The following is a 21,325-nucleotide window of genomic DNA, read 5'->3' on the forward strand; positions in this document are numbered from 1 at the left end:
CAAAAAAAAAAAAAAAAACCTTCAAAAAATTAATAAATCCAGGAGCTGGTTTTTTGAAAAGATCAACAAAATAGATAGACCGATAGCCAGCTAATAAAAAAGAAAAGAGAGAAGAATCAAATAGATGCAATAAAAAATGATAAAGGGGATATCACCACCAATCCCACAGAAATACAAACTACCATCAGAGATTACTACAAATACCTCTATGCAAATAAACCAGTAAATCTAGAAGAAATAGAAAAATTCCTAGACACTTACACCCTCCCCAGACTAAACCAGGAAGAAGTTGAAACCCTGAATTGACCAATAACAAGGTCTGAAATTGAGGCAGCAATTAATGGCCTACCAACCAAAAAAAGTCCAGGACCAGATGGGTTCACAGCCGAATTCTACCAAAGGTACAAAGAAGAGCTGGTACCATTCCTTCTGAAACGATTCCAAACAATACAAAAACAGAGAATGCTCCCTAACTCATTTTATGAGACCAACATCATCCTCATACCGAAACCTGGCAGAGACACAACTGAAAACGAAGATTTCAGGCCAATATCCATGATGAACATTGATGCAAAAATCTTCAATAAAATGCTGGCAAACCAAATCCAGCAGCATATCAAAAAGCTTATCCATCACAATCAAGTCGGCTTCATCCCTGGGAAGCAAGGCTGGTTCAACATATGTAAATCTATAAACGCAATCCATCACATAAACAGAACCAAAGACAAAATCCACATGATCATCTCAATAGATGCAGAGAAGTTGTTCAACAAAATTCAACACCCCTTCATGCTAAAAACGCTCAATAAACTAGGTATCGATGGCACTTATCTCAAAAGAATAAGAGCTATGTATGATAAACCTATAGCCAATATCATACTGAATGGGCAAAAACTGGAAGCATTCCCTCTGAAAACTGGCACTAGACAAGGATGCCCTCTCTTACCACTTCTATTCAACCTAGTAATTGGGAGTTCTGGCCAGGGCAATCAGGCAAGAAAAAGAAATAAAGGGTATTCATTTAGGAAAAGAGGAAGTCAAATTGTCTCTATTTGCAGATGACATGATTATATATTTGGAAGACCCCATTGTCTCAGACCAAAATCTCCTTAAGCTGATAAGCAACTTCAGCAAAGTCTCAGGATACAAAATCAATGTGCAAAAATCACAAGCATTCCTATACACCAATAACAGACAAACAGAGAGCCAACTCATGAGTGAATGCCCATTCACAATTGCTACAAAGAGAATAAAGAGCTTCTGCACAACAAAAGAAACTATCATTAGAGTGATCTGGTAACCAACAGAATGGGAAAAATTTTTTGCAATCTACCTATCTGACAAAGGGCTAATATCCAGAATCTACAAATAACTTACACACATTTACAAGAAAAAAAAACAACGCCATCAAAAAGTGGGTAAAGGATAGAAACAAACACTTTTCAAAAGAAGACATTTATGCAGCCAACAAACATATGAAAAAAAGCTCATCATCACTGGTCTTTAGAGAAATGCAAATCAAAACCATATTGACATACCATCTCATACCAGTTAGAATAACGATCATTAAAAAATCAGGAGACAACAGACGCTGGAGAGGATGTGGAGAAATAGGAATGCTTTTACACTGTTGGTGGGAGTGTAAATTAGTTCAACCATTGTGGAAGATAGTGTTGGGATTCCTCAAGGATCTAGAAATAGAAATACCATTTGACCCAGCAATCCCATTACTGGGTATATACCCAAAGGATTATAAATCATTCTATCATAAAGATACATGCAAACATATGTTTATTGCAGCACTGTTTACAATACTTAAGACTTGAAACCAACCCACATGCCCATCAATGATAGACTGGATAAAGAAAATGTGGCACATATACACCATGGGATACTATGCAGCCATAAAAAAGGATGAGTTCATGTCCTTTGCAGGGACACAGATGAATCTGGAAACCATCATTCTTAGCAAACTGACACAAGAACAGAAAACCAAACACCTCATGTTCTCACTCATAAGTGGGTGCTGGACAATGAGAACACATGGACACAGGGAGGGGAACATCACACACTGGAGTCTGTTGGGGGATGTGGGGTTAGGGGTGAGATAGCAGGGGGTGAGGGGATTAGAGAAGGTTAGCATTAGGAGAAATACCTAATGTAGATGATGGGGGGATGGATGCAGTGAACAACCATGGCATGTGTATACCTATATAACAAACCTGCAGGATTCTTACATGCACCCAAGACCCTAAAGTATAGTAATAATAATAGTAATAATAATAATAATAAAGACTGTAGTTTCTATCTGCTCTTGCAGCTAGCTGTGGCCATGTGACTAAGTTTGGGGCTAGAGCTTTAAATGGAAACATCATGTGGTGCTTTCAGAAATTTCTCTAAATGGAGGAAGCATGCCCTCCTTTGCATCTTCTCCATCCTGCAGCCTGGAATGTGAATGTGATGGCTGGGGCTGTAACAGGTGTCTTAGACCACAAGGGCAGGGGCTTCATCCTAGAGAAGGCAGAGCAGTTGGGGTGTTGGTTGGGGTAGAGGGTGGGCCCTAGATCCCTGACGATCAGAGCAGAGTGAAGATGGGAAGGCTGGTGTCAGAAACAGTCTCAGAGTCATTCGTTCAATTATTCATTCTCTGCATAGGTATCAGGTATGCACTAGGCACCATTGGGGATAAGGCAATGAGTGTGACTGACATGGTCTGTCCCTCCCAGGTAGACTCTAACACCTGACTTCCTTATGGTGTGAGGTATGAGGAGGAGAGGAGGGGGCCTGGCAGGACACAGAGAGGAAGACGGAACACCTACCTAGGGCTGGGTGTCAGGGAAGGCTCCCCTGAAGAAGTGGCATGGGAGACCTAAGGCGTGGGAGGAGTTGGCACAGAGCAGTGAGTGGGTGGGGAGTGCTCCTGGAGGAGAGAATGGCAGGAGCCCAGTCCCGGAGGCAGAGAGAGTGGTACGAAGGAGAACATCACAGACTCACCAGGACTGGAGAGGAATTTGAGGTGGTAAAGTGGAAGGAGATGAAGCTTCAGGTAAGCAAGGAAGGAATTACTGGGAGTCTCCAAAGCCAAGCAAAGGAGCTGGAACTTTATCTTAAGGGAACAGCAAGCCTCTGAAGGATCAAGCAGGGGAGTGAGAGCCACTTGGTCAGTCAGCGTGTCTTAACTGAATATTCGCCGTACTCAAGCCACTGGTTCAAGAGAAGGAAATTGCAGGGAACATGACAGGGAGGATCCTGTTCTTGTGGGTCTTACCTGCTAGAGTGAATAACAGGAAATAAAAGAAAAAGTGAATAAATAAATGAAAGAAAGAGGGAGGAAGGAAGGAAAGAAGGGAAACAGGGAGGGAAGGAAGGAGGAAAGAAGGAAGGAGGGAGAGAGGAAGATATCAGGGAGGAAGATATTAGGGAGTGATAAAGGTTATTTTGAAAATAAATCACCTACACCAGCAGCTTTCAAGCTGTTTTGTACTGCAGAGTGGCTATGGAGCTACCGCCTTAGATGGGATGGTCATGAAACGCTTCTCCAAAGAGGTGAAAGTTGAGCTGAAACCTGAAAGACAGCAGCTGGGAAGAGTATTCCAGGCAGCAAGACCCACAAGAGCAACGTCTCTAAGGCAGAGACATTGAAGGAGTGTTTCATGGAGTAGAAAAGCATCTGTGATGGCCAGAACTGAATAAGCAAGGGCAGGCGAGACATGAAATCAGAGAGCCAAGAGCTCTTGTAGTCTCGCCTCTATCAAAAGGGGAAGCATGAAAGATGGAGAGGACCATGCATTTGAAAAACGTTTCTGAAACTTGACCTGCTTTTGCTCTTTCTTGTTAACTGCCTGACCTCTTGGAGGCATTTGTGTTTCCAGTTATGGAAACATTCTTTTTTCCTTTTTGATACTTTATTGTTTAAGGCAGTTTTAGGTTTACAGCAAACTTGAGTGGAAAACACAGAGTTCCCATATGCCCCTCCTCACCCCAAACACAGCCTCCCCAGCTATCACCAGAGTGGGGCATTTGTTACAATCAATGAAGCAACATTGACATTTCATTATCACCCAAAGTCCAGCGTTTGCATTAGGGTTTACTCTGGGTGTTGTACATATAGCCTATGGATTTTGACAAATGTGTAATAATGTGTATCTACCATTAAATATCCTACAGAGTACTTTCGCTGCCCTTTAATCCTCTGCACTCAGTCTATTCATCCCTCTGTCTCCCCGTATCCCTGGAAAATACTGATCTTTCCACTGCCTCCAGTTTTGACTTTTCCAGAATATTATATAGTTAGAATCATGTAGATGGCTACACTTTTTTAAATGATGTAAGTGACGAACTCAGAACATATCAAATGCTTTTCTACAGGGGAAATTATGTAAACATTATGAACAAGTATTCACAGCTCACATAGTCCAGCCCTGTGGATGATGCGTCACATTTTCAAAGAAGCAACCTGACCAAATGGAGCTCTGGCCTGCATGGATGATGTCAGACGTGCTCATGTATCTTTTCTGATGTTATCGTCAGGACAAGGAAAAATGTAAGGGTGATGCACCTTTATTTTAACTGGAGACACCTGAGGTTTGAAGAAGCCAATAACTTTCTCAAGTCTTTCAGCTGGGAAGAGTGAAATGATGTCACGAATTTCAGAGACAAGTCTACTTGGCTTTGAATACTGACTGTGCTCTAACCATGTCACTTAGACCAGAGGTCCCCAATCCCCAGGCCACAGACCACTCCATGACCTGTTAGGAACCAGATCACACGGCAGGACATGAGTGACAGGCGAGCAAGTGAAGCTTCATCTGTATTTACAGCCACTCCCCATTGCTCACATTACCACCTGAGCTCTGTCTCCAGTCAGATCAGGGACAGCATTCAATTCTCATAGGAATGGAAACCCTGATGTGAACTGTGCGTCCCAGGGATCTAGGAATCTAATGCCTGATGATCTGTCATTGTCTCTCATCACCAGACGGGTCTGTCTAGTTGCAGGAAAACAAGCTCAGGGCTTCCACTGATCCTACATTTTGGTGAGTTGTATAATTATTTCATTATGTATTACAACATAATGATAATAGAAATAAAGTGCACAATAAATATAATGCACTTGAATCATCCCAAAGCCATCCCTCACCCTCGGTCCCTGTCTTCCATGAAACTAGTCCCTGGTGCCAAAAAGGCTGGGGACTGCTGACTTAGACAATTGCAGCAGCTTCCACCATGTGTATAAAACATCTCAAATGTTAATCCTCTGGAGATCATTTAAAATACCAATATTCTGAGAGGTTCTCATATGAATACCCCCATTCTTTTTATCTGCTTATGCTATTTCATGGTAGAAATATTGCACCACTGTGCTCCAGCCTAGATGACAGAATAAGACTCTGTCTAAAAAAANAAAAAAAAAAAAAAAAAAAGAAGCCCCCATATCCACTGATGTGTATTTAGTCTTCTTTTTTATAGAGTGTGCCTTGTCATTGCTGTCATCATTATTGTGACTGTTTATGTAAATACTGCTAAACATTCTTGCACATACATCATCGCTCATTTTTTGGAGTATAGGTTCCTAGATGTACTAAGTAAAAGGGTATAAGCACTTAAAAGTGCTCACAGCTGCCACCAAAATGGCATTTTAAAATATTGTACAAATGTATATTATCAAAAGGGTATGAGGGCTGGGCACAGTGGCTCCTGCTTGTAATTCTGACACTTTGGGAGACTGAGAAGGGAGGATGACTTAAGCCCAGGAGTTCAAGGTTACAGTGAGCCATGATCACGTCACTGCACTCCAGTCCGGGCAGAAGAGTGAGGCCCTGCCTCCAAAAAAAAAAAGTGCGGGAGATTGTTATCTTCCTTTTGTTTTCCCATTATTTGCTGCTAGCATGGAAGAATGTAATTGATCGTATACTCTGACTTCGCTAAATTCCTTTATTACCTCTTGTAATTGTTTCATAGATTTTCTGGTATTTTCTAGTTAGCAATTATATCATCTACAAATAATTCTATGTCTTCCTTTTATTAAAGAAATTTATGAAAGTTTTATTTCCAATAGAACTTTGACATCACTAGCCCATGAGTTCTTTAAAACTTCTTTTGGAGATGATGATTTAAGTTCATTCAATGAATCTTTCTGACGGCCTCCTCATTAGTATCTAAAACACTTACATTCTATTCTGTACCTACAATTCTGAAAGACTCTTAGTCACAGTTCGATATTTAAATTGATTTGAGGCTCATCAACAGTCTTTTCATATCATGGCTCATGTGGACTGAGATTTTAAAGATCTTGGGGAGGTGGGGAGAGTCTTTGCATGCGGAAGTGATGAGAATTGTAGCCAAGGGACAAACCGGGCAGATTGTTTTTTCTAAAGATGGCCATAATCATATGTCTACTCCATGTTCTCCAAGTCCACATGTTCTTCTTCAGGGTGATCTTGATACACCTTCCATTCAAAGGCCAACTCTAGGGGCTTGACACTCCTTCCATCTTGTCCCTTACTTGCAATCCATAGACTCTAAGGTTGAATCAGAAAGGCAACGGAGCTTCTGCCTTGTTTGAGGGGGCACTCATGCTTGAAACCCTGAGCCACCACAGCCAGTGTCCTAAGACCACTCTAGTGCGAGGAAGCCAAGACACAGGCAGCAGTCGTGTGTAGGCTGTCCGCCCAGCAGTCCTATACATTCAAACCTTCCAGCCCAGATGCCAGACGTATGAGTAAATAAGCCTTCAAGTGACTGCAGCCTTCGGCCATCAGGTCACCCCTAGCCTCTGAGTCTTCCCAGCGGAGCCCTCAGAACATAGTGGAAGCAAACAGCCTCTTCCCACTGTGTGCGTTCCAATTCTAGCCCGCTGAACCCTTGGGTTCATAAAATAATTGTTATTTTAGTCCAGTACATTTGCAATGGTTTGTTACACAGTAACTGGAAGAGAGAATCACGTGTGAAGATTGGGAAGCCGTACAAAGGGTCCATAAAATTTGGAACTATTAAAGAAGAGAAGACAATTGATATTGGCATGGAATATTTAAGGTATTATTAGATAAGCTTCAAAGCAAAACAGTTATTGTGGGGTAGGGTTTCGCACGTCCTGAGTGAACATACTAAAAAACAGAATGAGGTAGAATTCCCCGGACAGGCACAGGAAGGCAAGACATACTGAATGAGATCTAGATAGAACAATAATAGTTTGAGTCCAGGCCAGGGGGCGATTTTTTGTTTAATTGGAAAATGCCTTTCAAGTGAGACTATCCAACTCAGAGAGGTGAGGGTTGATCAGGTTTGTTTGGACAACAGTTGCCTTTGGCAGACCTATGAAACACTGACTTCATTTCTCTCACTGAGATTGGGAAAAAAAAATCTGTTTGAATAATAAATATCTGACCCAGAAAACCATGACAAAGTAAAAGGAAGAAAGTCCAACGAAAACGCCAGCCTACCTGCGGTAGAGAAGGAAAGAGACCAGTTTAAGAACTTGATGAAACCATTAACAACCCAGCTGAGCCTTCCTGAGAGGAGAAGGGGAACACAGAAGGAAAGAAAACACGAGAAGCACATTCCAAACTTTAGAATGAGAGATTCAGTTGAATGATATGCTTGCAACCTTCAAAAGCTGTGGAAAGTAATGTTTGGAGGAGCATAAAGCAGTAACAAAAAGCAAACTTTAAGCCTTCAAAACAGCTTCAGCTCAGGGGTTTGCTAAGGCTGAACTTCAGATGGAAACAAATGTGAGCATGAGAGAGCAGCAGGATTAGGAAGCAGGATTCACAGGTCTAAGCAGTCCTGAAGCTACAGGCAGTCACAGAGCGAGTATAGACGGAGCCTGAGTGTAGACAGAGCCCCACGCAGGGGCTCCAGGTGGAAATGGAATTAAGGACCTTCCTTTCTTCCTCCCTTCTTTCCTTCTTCCCTTCCTTCCCTCCCCTCTTCCCCTTCTTCCCTTCCTCCTTTCTTTTCCTCCCTCCCTCCTTTCCTTCCTTCCTTTCTCCCTTTCTCTTCCTTTCTCTTTCTCCTCCTTTTCCTCTCTCATCTCTTTCACATGCTGATTGAAAACATACCACAAATAAAATCTGAAGCCCAGGATGTCATTGCTGCACATATCTAAACTCTGTAAGCAGGAAAGAATGTTTTCAATGTCACTCACTGGGAAAAGATACCATGAGTTTACCAGGTAGGAAAACTTGGTGCCATAATCAGCCTCCTGTTGTGAAAGCTCTGCCAATGGAACTTGGTACCCAAGTGCTGGCCATGGCCAGGTCTGCCACATATTGGCTGGTATCTTAGAGTGGCAAAAACCAAGAAGACTTCTTTCTTTTCTGAGTCTCTGCTGTGGTCATGAAAAGCAGTAAAGATGTCCTGGTTTATAGTAAGTGCTAAATTTGGGGAATCTAAATTTTCCTGTAAGTGTTCTAGCTCTGGGATAAGGCTTCAGACTTTTTGAAATCTTCAGAAAGTGTGGCAGAAAATAAAAAATGTACTCAGAGGCCACAAAATGAAGTAAAAGTCAAAATCCAGAAAGGTAAGTTGAAGTCAGAATCTGACTTAAGGACATCTGTCCAATAAAGACGAATGCCCTAGCCCTGAGTTTTGACAGCCACATGATCATGGATGGTATAAGAGACAAAACTGAGATGGACAGTTGAACTAGAGATCCCCTCAGAAAGCTTGATTCCTTGGTCTAAGGTTGAACCAAAGCAAAATGAACAATCAAATAAACAAAAAAAACCCACTGCCCCAAAGGAGACAGCAAGGAAACTTGAACCTTTTAGCCGTGGATGTGGACATAGGGAAAACTACCTCCCCTGGGAAGTTGAAACTATAATGTGGTCTTCATGTGGTAATGCAGTCTAAATTCATGCTACATATGTAATAATAGTAACTCAGGCAAATAATTTTTAAGTATTTCCAAGTTGGTAACACCCTTAGGCACATGACAGAAGCAAATGTAAATTTTCTTGGAAAAATGTACCAATAATTTATTATTGAAATAATTCCCTTAGAGGAAGCTTTGTTGAACATTAATTCACAATCAAAAATCATGAAATGGCTGGGCACGGAGGCTAACGCCTGTAATCCCAACACTCTGGGAGGCCAAGGAGGGCTGGTCACTTGAGGTCAGGAGTTCAAGATCAGCCTGCCCAACATGATGAAACCCCTTCTCTACTGAAAACACAAAAATTTTCCAGGTGTGGTGGCACAGGCCTGTAATCCCAGCTACTGGGGAGGCTGCAGCACAAGAATCACTTGAACCCGGGAGGTGGTGGTTTCAATGAGCTGAGACTGTGCTACTGCATTCTAGCCTAGGTGACTGAGCAAGACTCCCTCTCAAAAAAAAAAAAAAAAAAAAAAAAAAAAAAAAAAAAAAAAAAAAAAAAACCTTCCTAAAAAAAAAAAAAAAAAAAAATCATGAAACACACAAAATGGGAGAAAATAAACCACCTTGAAAGAAGCAACAAAAATAATAAATAGCAGAATCAGACATGCAAACATTGCAAATGTTGAGAATACCAGATACATAATATAAACTAAGTATGTTTAATAGAAAGGAATAAAGGAAGGTCTGAAAAGTATGAGTAAAGAATAAGTCATCATAAATGAAAAGTAGATTTGTTGAAATTAAAAACTCAATAGAAGGTGCCCCTGCTCCTTCTAGTCAGGATGCTATCAGTGAAGTCAAAATGGGGACCCTGATCTCCCGCACCTGCTCAGCAGTAGTGAAGCACCCTCCCATCTCAGGGTGTCAACAAAGGCCAAGTGGGAAACCTGGACTTCCATTCTCATCTTAAAATAACAAACAGCACCCCTTCCACCTGCACAGTGTCATAGAAGACTTGCTTAGACAGAAAATTTAATAAGATCCACAGCCTCATAATACCCAAAATGTCCAGGATTCAACAGAAAATCTTTCATCGTAGCAAAGCCAAGAAAATTTTAATCTGAGTGTGAAAAAAGACACTGGCATTGAGGTAGCACAATGTTACAAATTTGCTAATAAGGGATATTAAAGTAGACATCATACAAATGCTTCAACAAGCAATTACAAATACATTTGAAACAAAAACACAGAAAGTCTCGACAAAGAAATAGAAGACAAAAGGAAGAATGAAACAGAAACTTTAAAAATGAAAACTACAATAACTGAAATAAAAACTCAGTGGGACTCTTAGCAGTGAATGCAAAATAAAAAAAAATGTAAAAAGCTAAACGGATGGGCTCAGTAGCAGAAATGGGGAAAACAGAGGAAAGAAAGTATTCTAGCTGAACAACAGAGAAAAAATAGAAAAAAAATAAGCCCCAGGGACCTGTGTAACTATAACAACTACAAATGGGAAAAGACAAAGGGAGTAAGATTTCTGCATTTCATTCAAACAAGAAAAGTATTGACAGCATTACCCAGTGATAAGTATGTAAGTGCAATCTAATACTAGAGCAACTACTAACAGAACTCTAAGAAGACATACTCAAAAGTGCTACGGGGAAATCAAAACGAAATTTCAAATAATTTCACGGAAGCCAGGAAACAAAATAGAGAAATGAAAAGTAGTAGCAACAGACAATGAAAAGTAAAATAGCTGTCTTAAGCCCCAACCTTCAATAATTTCATTAAATGTAAATGTTCTAAACACACCAGTTAAAAGACAGAAAATTGGCAGAGTGGCTAAAACACATATCTAACTACAATCCATACCATGGAATCCTTCTTAGCAATAAAAACAACTACTAATACATGCAGCAAGTTAAATGAATCTTAAGTGCATTATGCTGAAAGAAAAAAGCCAATTTCAAAGGTCACATATGTTTGATTCCATTTATTTAACATTCTTGAAATAAAAATATTATAAAGATGGAAAACAGACTATTTGTTTCCAGGGCATAGATATAGGGAGTGAAGGTAGGAAGGGTACCTATGACTCCTAAAGGGTACCATGAGGGATACCTTTGTAATGATGATTTTGGTAATTTAAAAGGTGAAGAACATGAAAGTCTTGGTGCTAAACTTATGTAACTTTGGATGCCCTGAAGGAATGGCATCCATTCTAGTAGAAAACAGCCTAGACTAAAACTGCTGAAGGAACTCCAACTCCACCAGGCATGAAACCATACTCAGGCTGTGCCCAGAAGAGGAAGACTGCGGGTTTTATGGTTTTACTTGCCTTTAGTCTTGCCTTTAGCTTAATAACCAGTTCAAAGATATTTAATTTTGGAATTTAATTTTCTGTTATAATTTGATATTAGGAGGGGCTTCATATTGTTAAAATTTGGGACATTTTTATATTGCTGCATTGTATTGTTAGAGTATCTTGATGCTGTCACTTTATGTCACCATATAATTTCCAATCAGCAATATTGAACATTTGGGGGCCTCGGAGTTAATTTAACTAGTATACATACTCTTCTAACCCATTTCAGTTATTGAAGCAATGGTTGGTATTGGGAACACAAGCTTTATGGAAACGCAGCAGTACAGTCATGATAAACTGTTCATCTAGTCCTTCCAGGGGAGCCAGGAGTGAAAGGAACATAAATCTGGAGAGTGTTGAGGGAGACAGCCATTCCTCTTTTCTTGTGATTTCAACCTCCATGTAAGTAGTCACTCCGAGGGTGGAAGGGTCTTCTCTCACTGGCAGGTTAGGTTGAAGAAATGGATTAAGCCTGGCTCCACCCTTCCTGGGCTTCCTCCCTCCAACTGCCTGCTCACTGAGAATGAACATTCACTCTGTTCCTGGGCTTACCCCTGCTCTTCCAGTTATTGTGCTCTGCCTATAAGAGGATAGGTCAGTTTACTTCTCAGATAAGTATTAAGAAGCCAATTGTGACACCCAAGCTACATTCTCCAAAACAGCTTTTACAAGACAAACACTGAGCTACTATTTTCATTGCAATCTATCTTCTATTCCTTATTTCTCAGTTAGCTCCAGACTTATGAATGAAGTTGTTTATTGGTCCCCAAAAGTCCCAATAATGTTGGCTCCAATCAGCATGTGTGGAGCTAATTGCTAGTTCTCCTCTTTCCTCTCCTTCAGGAGAGGCAAACTTAAAGCAGTTTCTTCAGGTAAAGAATTCTACAGAAAATAGATGGCCCATTCAGCCAGTTGCCCCTTCAACCTGACTTCTCTGCTGTTCCTTTTTAAGGAGCCAGCCCCTGCCTCCCATTGACCTGATTTAAGGATTATCTTTATTTTATTTCCTATTAAGCTGACACATTTTTAAAGCTATCATGGCAGATGAAGAACAAGAGCATAGGTATACTTTATCAAAAACTACATCCTTAGGGTACAGTGGCTCATGCCTGTGATCCCAGGATTTTGGGAGGCCAAGGTGGAAGGATTGCTTGAGGCAGGAGTTTGAGATCAGCCTGGGCAATATGGTAAGACCCCCATCTCTACAAAATATGAAAAAAATTTGCTGGGCATGGTTGGCAGGTACCTGTGGTCCCAGCTACTTAGGAGGCTGAGATGGGAGGATTGGTTGAGCCTGGGAGGTTGAGGCTGCAATGAGCTGTGGTCACGCCACTGCACTCTGGCCTAGGTGACAGAGTAAGACCCTGTCTCAAAAAAAAAATTACTTCCTCAAAATTCTCTCAAGACACCTTCTCAGATGTAGATAATAAATATCAAGATATGGACTATGGAAGACGTTCTAAGGATGAGGAATCTCTACATATTATTGCCTCTCATTTAAAAAAGATGAAAATCTGGTGTATGTTATAATCATCAGAGTGAGTTGTACACAATGTTTTTAAAAAGCCACTGTGACTATCATCTCTATCAAAAGAATAAGAAAGAAAAAAAATTACAAATATACTGTCTACATCTTGTAAACAGCTGGCCAAGAAGAAAACCAAAATCATAAGTTTACTTTGACCCTACCTTCCTGGAAAATTAAGCTTCTCAGCAGAGAAAATGGGGAGTATCATTACTCACTAGACAGGACTGCAGGACAGTGTCCAAGAGGCAAAGCATCTGTTGGCAGAAGAGAGGTCCAGTTCTAACGTCAACTTCGGGTTAGCCATAAAATGGTTGCTGCCTCAGTTTCTTCTTCTGTAACTTGGAAATTAATCTAGCATATGAGCCACATTTGCATTATTTTAATGAGCTACATATTGACATTGTATTACCACTAAAGCAGTTTAAAATATATAGTTTTAAAAGTACAAGTAACACCCTGCTACAAAATGTCATCTTGAGCACTGAAAGATGGGGAAGCTAACATTTACAAGAGCCTTCGTAAAAGTAACACCTAGGCTGGGTGCGGTGGCTCACACCTGCAATCCTCATACTTTGGAAGGCCAAGGTAGATCACCTGAGGTCAGGAGTTCGAGACCAGCCTGGCTAACATGGTAAAAACCCGTCTCTACTAAAAAACCCAAAAATTAGCCAAGCCTGGTGGCAGGTGCCTGTAATTCCAGCTACTCACGAGACTGAGGCAGGAGAATGGCTTGAACTCAGGAGGCAGAGGTTGCAGTGAGCTGAGATTAGTGCCATTGCACTCCAGCCTAGGTGACAAGAGCACACCTCCATTTCAAAAATAAAGAAATAAAAATAACACATCATGAAGGTATTGTTATTTATCAAAAGAAAAACAGAGAAATTCTTATCATGGCTTACACCAGCCTTGATAAGAGGCTGCATCTGTCCTCAGGCTCAGGTGATCCTCCCACTTCAGCCTCCCAAGTAGCTGGAACTACAGGCGCACACCACCAAACCTGGCTAATTTTTCTAATTTTTGTAGAGACGAGGTCTCGCTATGTTGCCCAGGCTGGTGTCAAATTCCTGGGCTCAAGCGATCTACCCACCTTGGCCTCCCAAAGTGCTGAGATTACAGGTGTGAGCCACTGCACCTGGTTGCAGTGTGATTCTTTAAAATAGGTGTAATGATACCTAAGACGAGGCTCAAAGTGGTTAAGTATGTTAATTTGTGTAGCAGCAAAAGAAAAAAAAAGTGGTTAAGTATCTTTTCCAGTGTCAGAAACAGTGAATAAGGGAAGACATTCCAGAATATGTATTTTTCTTTCTTTTTTTTTTTAAATTTATTGCGTAGTTATTTACTTTTAGAAACAGGGACTTGGTCTGTCACCCAGGCTGGAGTATAATGTCATGCTATCATAGCTCATTGTAACCTCAGTCTCCTAGGTCCAAGCTATCCTCCTACCTTGGCCTCCCAAAGTGCTGGGATTACAGCCATGAGCACTGTCCCAGCTAGAACATATATTTTTGTTACTGGTCTATGCTCCTTCTGGGTCATCCTGATGCCACTAGCCCATCATCAAAACGACACATATTTTGTATGGTTTGTAGAAATAGTGATGGATCTGCTGCAACCATATATACGATGAACAATTATAAGAGTCCTGGCAAGGATAAGGTGGGCTGCCAGTTTGTGGATGTGAAATAGAGCAAAGGACTTGTCTGCCGAGGGGTCTCACGAATATTTCATTTGTTCCTCGTTCCTTCTGCCCTTGGACAATCACTACTAGTCACCACCACAACCACCACCGATGTTACCATTTATTGAATGTTCAGTGTATTCCAAGTACTATGTCGAGACTTTACACAAATAATATAATTTCATTCTTGCAACATCGGATCTATGAGATAGATATGACCCACTTTACAGATGAAGAAACTGAGGTTTAGAAAGTTTCAGTAACTTTTTGCAGGTCACTCAGCTACTGGAATTAGGATTCAATTTATGGTATGTTCATTTGCACGTTTTGATACACCCTTTTGTGATTATTGCCAAATAACTTTTCACCGTCCATAACTGTTTTCCTCTCTGAGGAGAGCCAAGTAGAGTAAAGTCTTTAATTAAGGGCCTGGCCTTAAAGTTTTAATTTCTTTGTACCCTACCATTAACTAGCTGTATGATTGTGGATTTGTCTCTGACCCTGTTTCCTTGTCTAAACAACAGAAATAAATAGCAAGTATTCTCTCTAGCTAATTATTTTGTAAAACATACAGTTCTTCAAATGTATGTGATACGATGCTGTAATTATTCTCTCTATACTCTGACAAAGCCTAACAATGCAAAGATGTCAATATAAACTCATTTTTCATTAAAATTTACCTGATATCAGTCATAGCAGCCTCTGCACATTGGAAAAAAATTTACTAAGAACAAAGAGATTGTCTCATTAGCTTCTTTTTTTCCTCCAGTTGAATTTGGTTCCACAAATGTGAAATAGCACCTATTTTTCAATCTTCCTTTAGTCTTTCTTATTCACTGCCCATAACTCCTTCATTGGGCAATAAGGGGAGTGAGAGGTTAGGCAAGATGTCAGGAACGTAGCAAAAGAGCTGTGAGGGAATTTATTAGGCCTCTGCTATGGGTCAGATGTTGTGACTGTGGTGTGTGCATACTTATCATGGAATCCTCATGTGGAAGTTAATTGATCAACAGCAGTGATGGTGCTTGGAAAACAATGGTTACTGTCAGATATTGACAAACTGCAAAGTAACAGCTTGTGGGAATTAAGCATCACGTTTCTTTAAATTATTTAACAATTATCACAAATTCCCAATCATTACCATTCTGCCTCTGATCTAGAAAGGGAACTCAGGTAACCTATGCCTAGAAAACCTTCCCTTTTCCAGTTTGAAAAGCAGCTTTCAATTTTGCAGCTTCTCAAATTTTATTTACTCCATAGTATTTGCTACTGGCAGAGAGGCAGCAAATTCCCCTTTGCCTTTCCTAAAATTATTGGCCTTGCCTACTCTTCTTGTCACTGGATAAAATTTTCTTCACACCAAAAGGAAACCCAACTTGTTTCAGTGTCTACAGGACTGTCCATGTGAAAAGCCCTCATCAGGCTGTAATACAGTCTTAACTAGATGTTTGCATGAGCAACTAATCAGTGTGTTAAAACCTTCTGCAAAAATATACTTTGCTGGTTACTGTGCTGTCACTGCCTCTAGCGAGTTGGCTAGGTAAACATAATGCCAGAAGAGTGGCTACGAGAAAAAGAGGGAAAGAGAAAACAAGCACAATTTGGAATCAAAACAAAACTTGGCCAGGCACGGTGGCTCACTCCTGTAATCCCAGCACTTTGGGAGCCTGAGGCGGGTGGATCCCTTGAGGCCAGGAGTTCAAGACCAACCTGACTAACATGGTGAAAGCCCATCTCTACTAACAATACAAAAATTAGCAGGGCATGGTGGCGCACACCTGTGATCCCAGCTACTTGGGAGGCAAAGTCATGAGAATTGCTTGAACCCAGGAGGTAGAGGTTGCAGTGGGCTGAGATCATACCACTGTACTCCAGCCTGGGCAACAGAGTGAGACTCCATCTCATAAAAGCAAAACAAAACTTAAATTCAAAGGAAAGGCATTTTGTTTTTTTAAAAAAAAAACTTTAAAATAATTAACAGATATTTTTGCTATAACTGTATCATTTGTAAATGGTATAAATGGCAGGCCTGATCTATCTTAGACAGAAAAAAATGCAAAATAGAGCAGAAGCCATCATACTAGAAAAGCGAGCTGTACAAGATTACCTTTAGCTTAAAATAAGGGCCACTGTACAGCAAAGTTATTCATCCCAGTACAAGGCAAGGGCATGGAGGGTCTTAGTAGCTTGATTCTAAAGAACACTCAGGTCTGAAAAAATGACTAAAAATAAGACTTAAACATGAAAGATAAAAAGAAAATCAAGGAAAACCAAATAAAATAAACAAGGACTGGGAAAAAAAATGTAAATTTAACAAATCGAACCCCTAAGCCTAGAGAAAGAAACTGGCTGGTGACAAGTATCTCCTGCCATCTGGATCTACATGCTGTTTTCACCCCTTCAACCTTTCCCCTCCTCCCCTCCCCGAAGCATATGCACACACAGAGCCGTCGACATTGTGGACTTTCATCCTATTTTGTTTGTCTTTTACTTAATGTTTGTATTTTTTACCTTTTTCACTTTTCCCCTCACTTTAGCCAAAAATACTGGCTCTACCATCACCTGAACTTCCTCCCACCTTTTAGAGTCAGGGTGGGATCTGAATCTAAGACTTTCAGATTTCCTCATCTCAGCTAAATCTTCCAGACATTCTTTTCTCCCAGGTTTTAAAACTTTTCTGGTTCTGTATGTCTGATCCTCCAGTATAATTTTTTTCATGAATCCCAGGGATGTTTAAAGTCTTACCTATACATACAGTTTGTTCTATTATATTTAATTTAAAGTTAGTGGTCTTGATTATTTTTTTACTTTCGTGTGATCTCAAACATCAACTATAATAAATTCTATTTCTACAGCAGATAACAGAACAAGTAAAAGATCCACAGAACCAGGGGGAGACTGAAGACTTGTTAAGCAAAAACTCCAGTTAGAGATTCCACAAAAGAAGCGATACATCACTGGATTCTGATCCTGAAGCCGGGAGGTACCGGCAGTTATTTATAGGAACTTCCATGTGCTATAAGCTAGGGTTCTAGACTTACAGAAATTCTTCATCCTAAGTTTAGGTTGAATCTTTTGAAGTCAACAGTCTTTCCCTCTCATAGTTTATAACTCCTTTTATAAATATGGATGGATTAATCATATTTGTTCTTAAAATGTGAGCCAATTCATATTGGGTTAATGTCAATTTATGAGGGTCATCTGGTGCAATATTTACTCTTTAAACTAATTTAGAAGAATATAAAAATGTATGGTTCAGAAAAGGTGATAAATACGTAACGTGAGACATAAATGCTAACAAGCTAAACAGCTATCCTAAAGGAATTTGGCAAATTTAAACACTAAATTTTCTTTTCTTTTTTTTTGTTTCTTCTTTTTTAGAGACATGGTCTCATTCTGTCACCCAGGTTTGATCATAGCTCACCACAGCCTGAAACTTCTGGGCTCAAGTGATCCTCCCACCTTAGCCTCCTCAAGTCTGGGATTACAGGCATGAGTCACTGCACCCAGCCTAAAATTTCTAATAGAAGAATTTAACAACACCAAAAGCTGCCAAAATAATAATGGCAACATAGAACATGAATATTAAAGTATGAGTCACATGTGTATTGTACCTATCACTTATTTAACGTACATCACTCTATAGCATCAAATACTTCAAAAGAAGATAGATACCCTAGAATTAGGCCAATAGAAACCCATATGGCTGGGCCGGACACTGTGGCACACACCTATAATCCCAGTGCTCTAGGAGGCTAAGTGGATGGATTACTTGAGCTCAAGAGTTCAAGACCAGCCTGGCCAACATGGCGAAACCCTGTCTCTACTAAAAATAAAAGGTAAAAAAAAAANCACAATATAAAACCATATCTCCAGGGATAGAGAGCCCAGATTAGTTCTCCACATTAATGCAAAGAGAAATCATTAAAGCTCACTACAGGATAACACTCACACACTGAAAATTCAGTACATATGGTCTACAGTCTCTAGTTTAAGTGTAATAAAGTCAGAAATCAATAATGAAAAGAAAAAAAAAGAAGACAAAGAAAAGAAAAAAATAAACCCACATGGTTAGAGTGAAATATTTGTCTTGAGCCTCTTGTTATCCCAGCATGATGATACACATTGGAGAACATCACTTCCCAAACAAAAGCTTAACTAAGACCTATCCAATAATAATTCAATTTGATAAAAATAGAATTATTGGTGTATACCAGGTTTCATATTGGTCAGAACTTTTGCCTAAACTGCTTTTGTTATATGCAGATAAATATCACATGTCAAGAATAAAGGCAAAATTAGAACTGTAGTGTGACAATCAAAAATATAACGGTAATGTCAACACTGAACACGTGAAATCATCTCTCTTGCCTTAAATTTATACCTAATAATAAAAAAGTGTATATTTATCTTATATCAAATATGTGAATTTCATGATCTGGAAGCTCGAGTAGTAATTTTCACATGATGATTGATGTAGCCACACCATACGGTCTCAAGTTAACAATGAATTTTCCTTTACAAAAGATGAGGCCCAAATTCAGTGATTCATTAACTCAAATAAAAATCCAGACTCTAGTTTCTAATTTATTTTTATATTTAGTACATCCTACAGATACTCTCATAACGTATGTTCTACCGGTAGGAAAATCGAGACGGAGGTAGAATAAAGGACTGGCTCCAACTGACATAATTTATAATGGCAGCAAGGATAGGGAATCAAATGAAAAATGCAACCTAGCCTCTGAGGCCCCCAGACTCAGTTTATAATGGCCCAACTCCTGAGATAAAGCTCCTTAGCATCAAATAAAGAAAAATATTTGAAATTTTTAAAAATTCGTGAGCTATTAGAATTAAATGATACTGGATTATCATGTAATTTAAATGCTTGCATTGTGATTTAGAAAATAAACTATTTATCAGGTGCCTATTAAATACTAATAAATTACTTAACGTTTCTCTTAGTCCTTTTTGACTGAATATTACAGGTAGGGAAACAAGCTAGGTGAAGTAATTTGACTATTGCCCTGTGCTATTGAATCTATTCATGCTCTACAACTTCTTTTATAAAAGAAGCACTGAAAAGTTCTCTTCCGTAAGAACCTTTTGATACATATATACTTACAAACTCATCTTATGGCAATAAATTAAAGAAACATGATTCTATCTAAAAAAGAAGCATCTTTTAGATTTATTGTTCTCTTCCAAGATTTAATTCCATTCTTTTGACAGATAATCTAATAAGTTTGGGTACTCAGACTTAAGTCTCTCCTGAAGATTCACATGTGAATTGTAGTCCTGTTTCTCAAACGGAACCGATGTGTGCAATAAATAAGCGCAAATATTTCCTTTCAAAAAATAGCCACGTTTACCGGACTATCTTCTTTACTTCTTTCTCTCTCCATTTTACATACCATTCCTCAAATATATACTGTGCTCTTTGTAAGTTGCTTATGTAGTCCAGTATTTTTTAACATATTTTATGGGGACATTAAAATACTAATTTTAAATTCAAACATAGCCATGTCACATCTGGGTAAACAACAGTGAATCACTTAAAGGAGACTGCCACGTCCATCATCTTTCCAATTGCTCTCTCTGTGGCTACGGTTAGTGCCTTTACTTCCTCTCTGCCTGCCTAAAGATACCTTTTCATTCCCTGTGAGTACAAATTCAAGAAGTCCTCCCAGCATTGCAGCAACCTGCTGCTACCCTACTCACAAGGAACCTCAAACTAAAGGCAAGTCTTCTGAGAAAGTTCGATTATAAAATCATGGGAACAAGAGGCTGACCCCAAAGAATCGGGCCCCTCTGGATAGCACCATCAAAGGCCGCCTCAGACAACACCCACCAGGACTCCCATCAAATTTACTGCCGCCCTCCGAGAAGCTATTTACCTGCTTCCATGTCTCCCTGGGGCTTGGGTGCTGTGCAGTAACAGCAGTCCAAGAAGATGACATAGTTAAGAACATTGAAGAACAGACCGACAATTCCAGCACTGAGAACCAGTAGTGGCTGCTCTGTCTTCTGGGGATCAATGTACCTTTTGATAGCTTCAACCAGGATGCTGAACATCAGTGCCACGGCAAAAATGGTGTTCCCAAATGCTCCCACAACGTCCGCCCGCAGAAAGCCGTAAGTGCTCTTCTTGTGCTGTTTTATGTTGCTGACCCTTACACCGAAGAAACCTATGACCATGGACACAAAGTGGGAAAGGACGGCAAAAGCGTCGGAGGCCAAGGAGAGGGAGTTGCCCACGTAGGCGATCACCAGTTCCATCACAAACAGGAGGATGCTAACGACGCACATGAGGATTAAACGGAAGCTTCTTCCGGAGTATCGCCCCATGGCGGCTTGGTGTCTGGGCAGTTCCTCTCCCTTTCTTGGGAAGGCTGAGCTGCTAGGGGAGCAGCTGTAGATTCTGTGATTACAGCTCCTGGGTAACTCTTCCCTTCAGCCCTCTGGCGCTTGTCATATTTGGAAATCACCTTTTATAGGTTGCTATAAAGCCATAAAACAGTTTAAAGGGCAATTAAGCAAGAGATGTCACGTGAGCTAGGATTTATGGAAATACAAGACACTGGCTTCAGACATGGACTTGAGAGACTTTTTTGTTTGTGTGCGTGTGTGTGTTTAATTGCAGAAGTCAAGAGCTTCTGTGTCCTTGAATCATGTAGAAGCTCGTCAGTGGCTATGGCCTTTCCAGCTTCCATGCCCTACATGTGCAGCAACAGCTCAGGTGAAGCAAGTCATTTACATCTTGTCCGCCTGGTGTGCAGATCTGAATGTCATTGACTGTGTAAAACGGGAATATTCTAGGGGTCACTAATTCGAAGATCAGAGCTACAGCAAGTGAAAACCAAAAGTGAAGCTAGGGTGATTTTTCTACTGCTCTACTGGAATAAACAAGCACCCTATTTCCAAACATTCTCTATA

The 21,325-nt window shown here is 40.1% G+C and overlaps 1 protein-coding gene across 1 annotated transcript in view; it reads right to left on the reverse strand.

The window, feature by feature from the left end:
* The window catches only part of SLC30A10 (solute carrier family 30 member 10), a 42,879-nt gene extending 22,142 nt beyond the window's left edge, over positions 1–20,737 (reverse strand). The window contains exon 1 of the mRNA XM_037737707.1: positions 20,287–20,737. Within this exon, the coding sequence (XP_037593635.1) occupies positions 20,287–20,737 (451 nt within the window). The remainder of the gene's footprint in view (positions 1–20,286) is intronic.
* Between the last annotated feature and the right edge of the window lie 588 nt (positions 20,738–21,325).

The sequence above is a fragment of the Cebus imitator genome, unplaced genomic scaffold (assembly GCF_001604975.1).
Source record: "Cebus imitator isolate Cc_AM_T3 unplaced genomic scaffold, Cebus_imitator-1.0 Scaffold42, whole genome shotgun sequence".
In the NCBI taxonomy this organism is placed as follows: Eukaryota; Metazoa; Chordata; class Mammalia; order Primates; family Cebidae; genus Cebus; species Cebus imitator.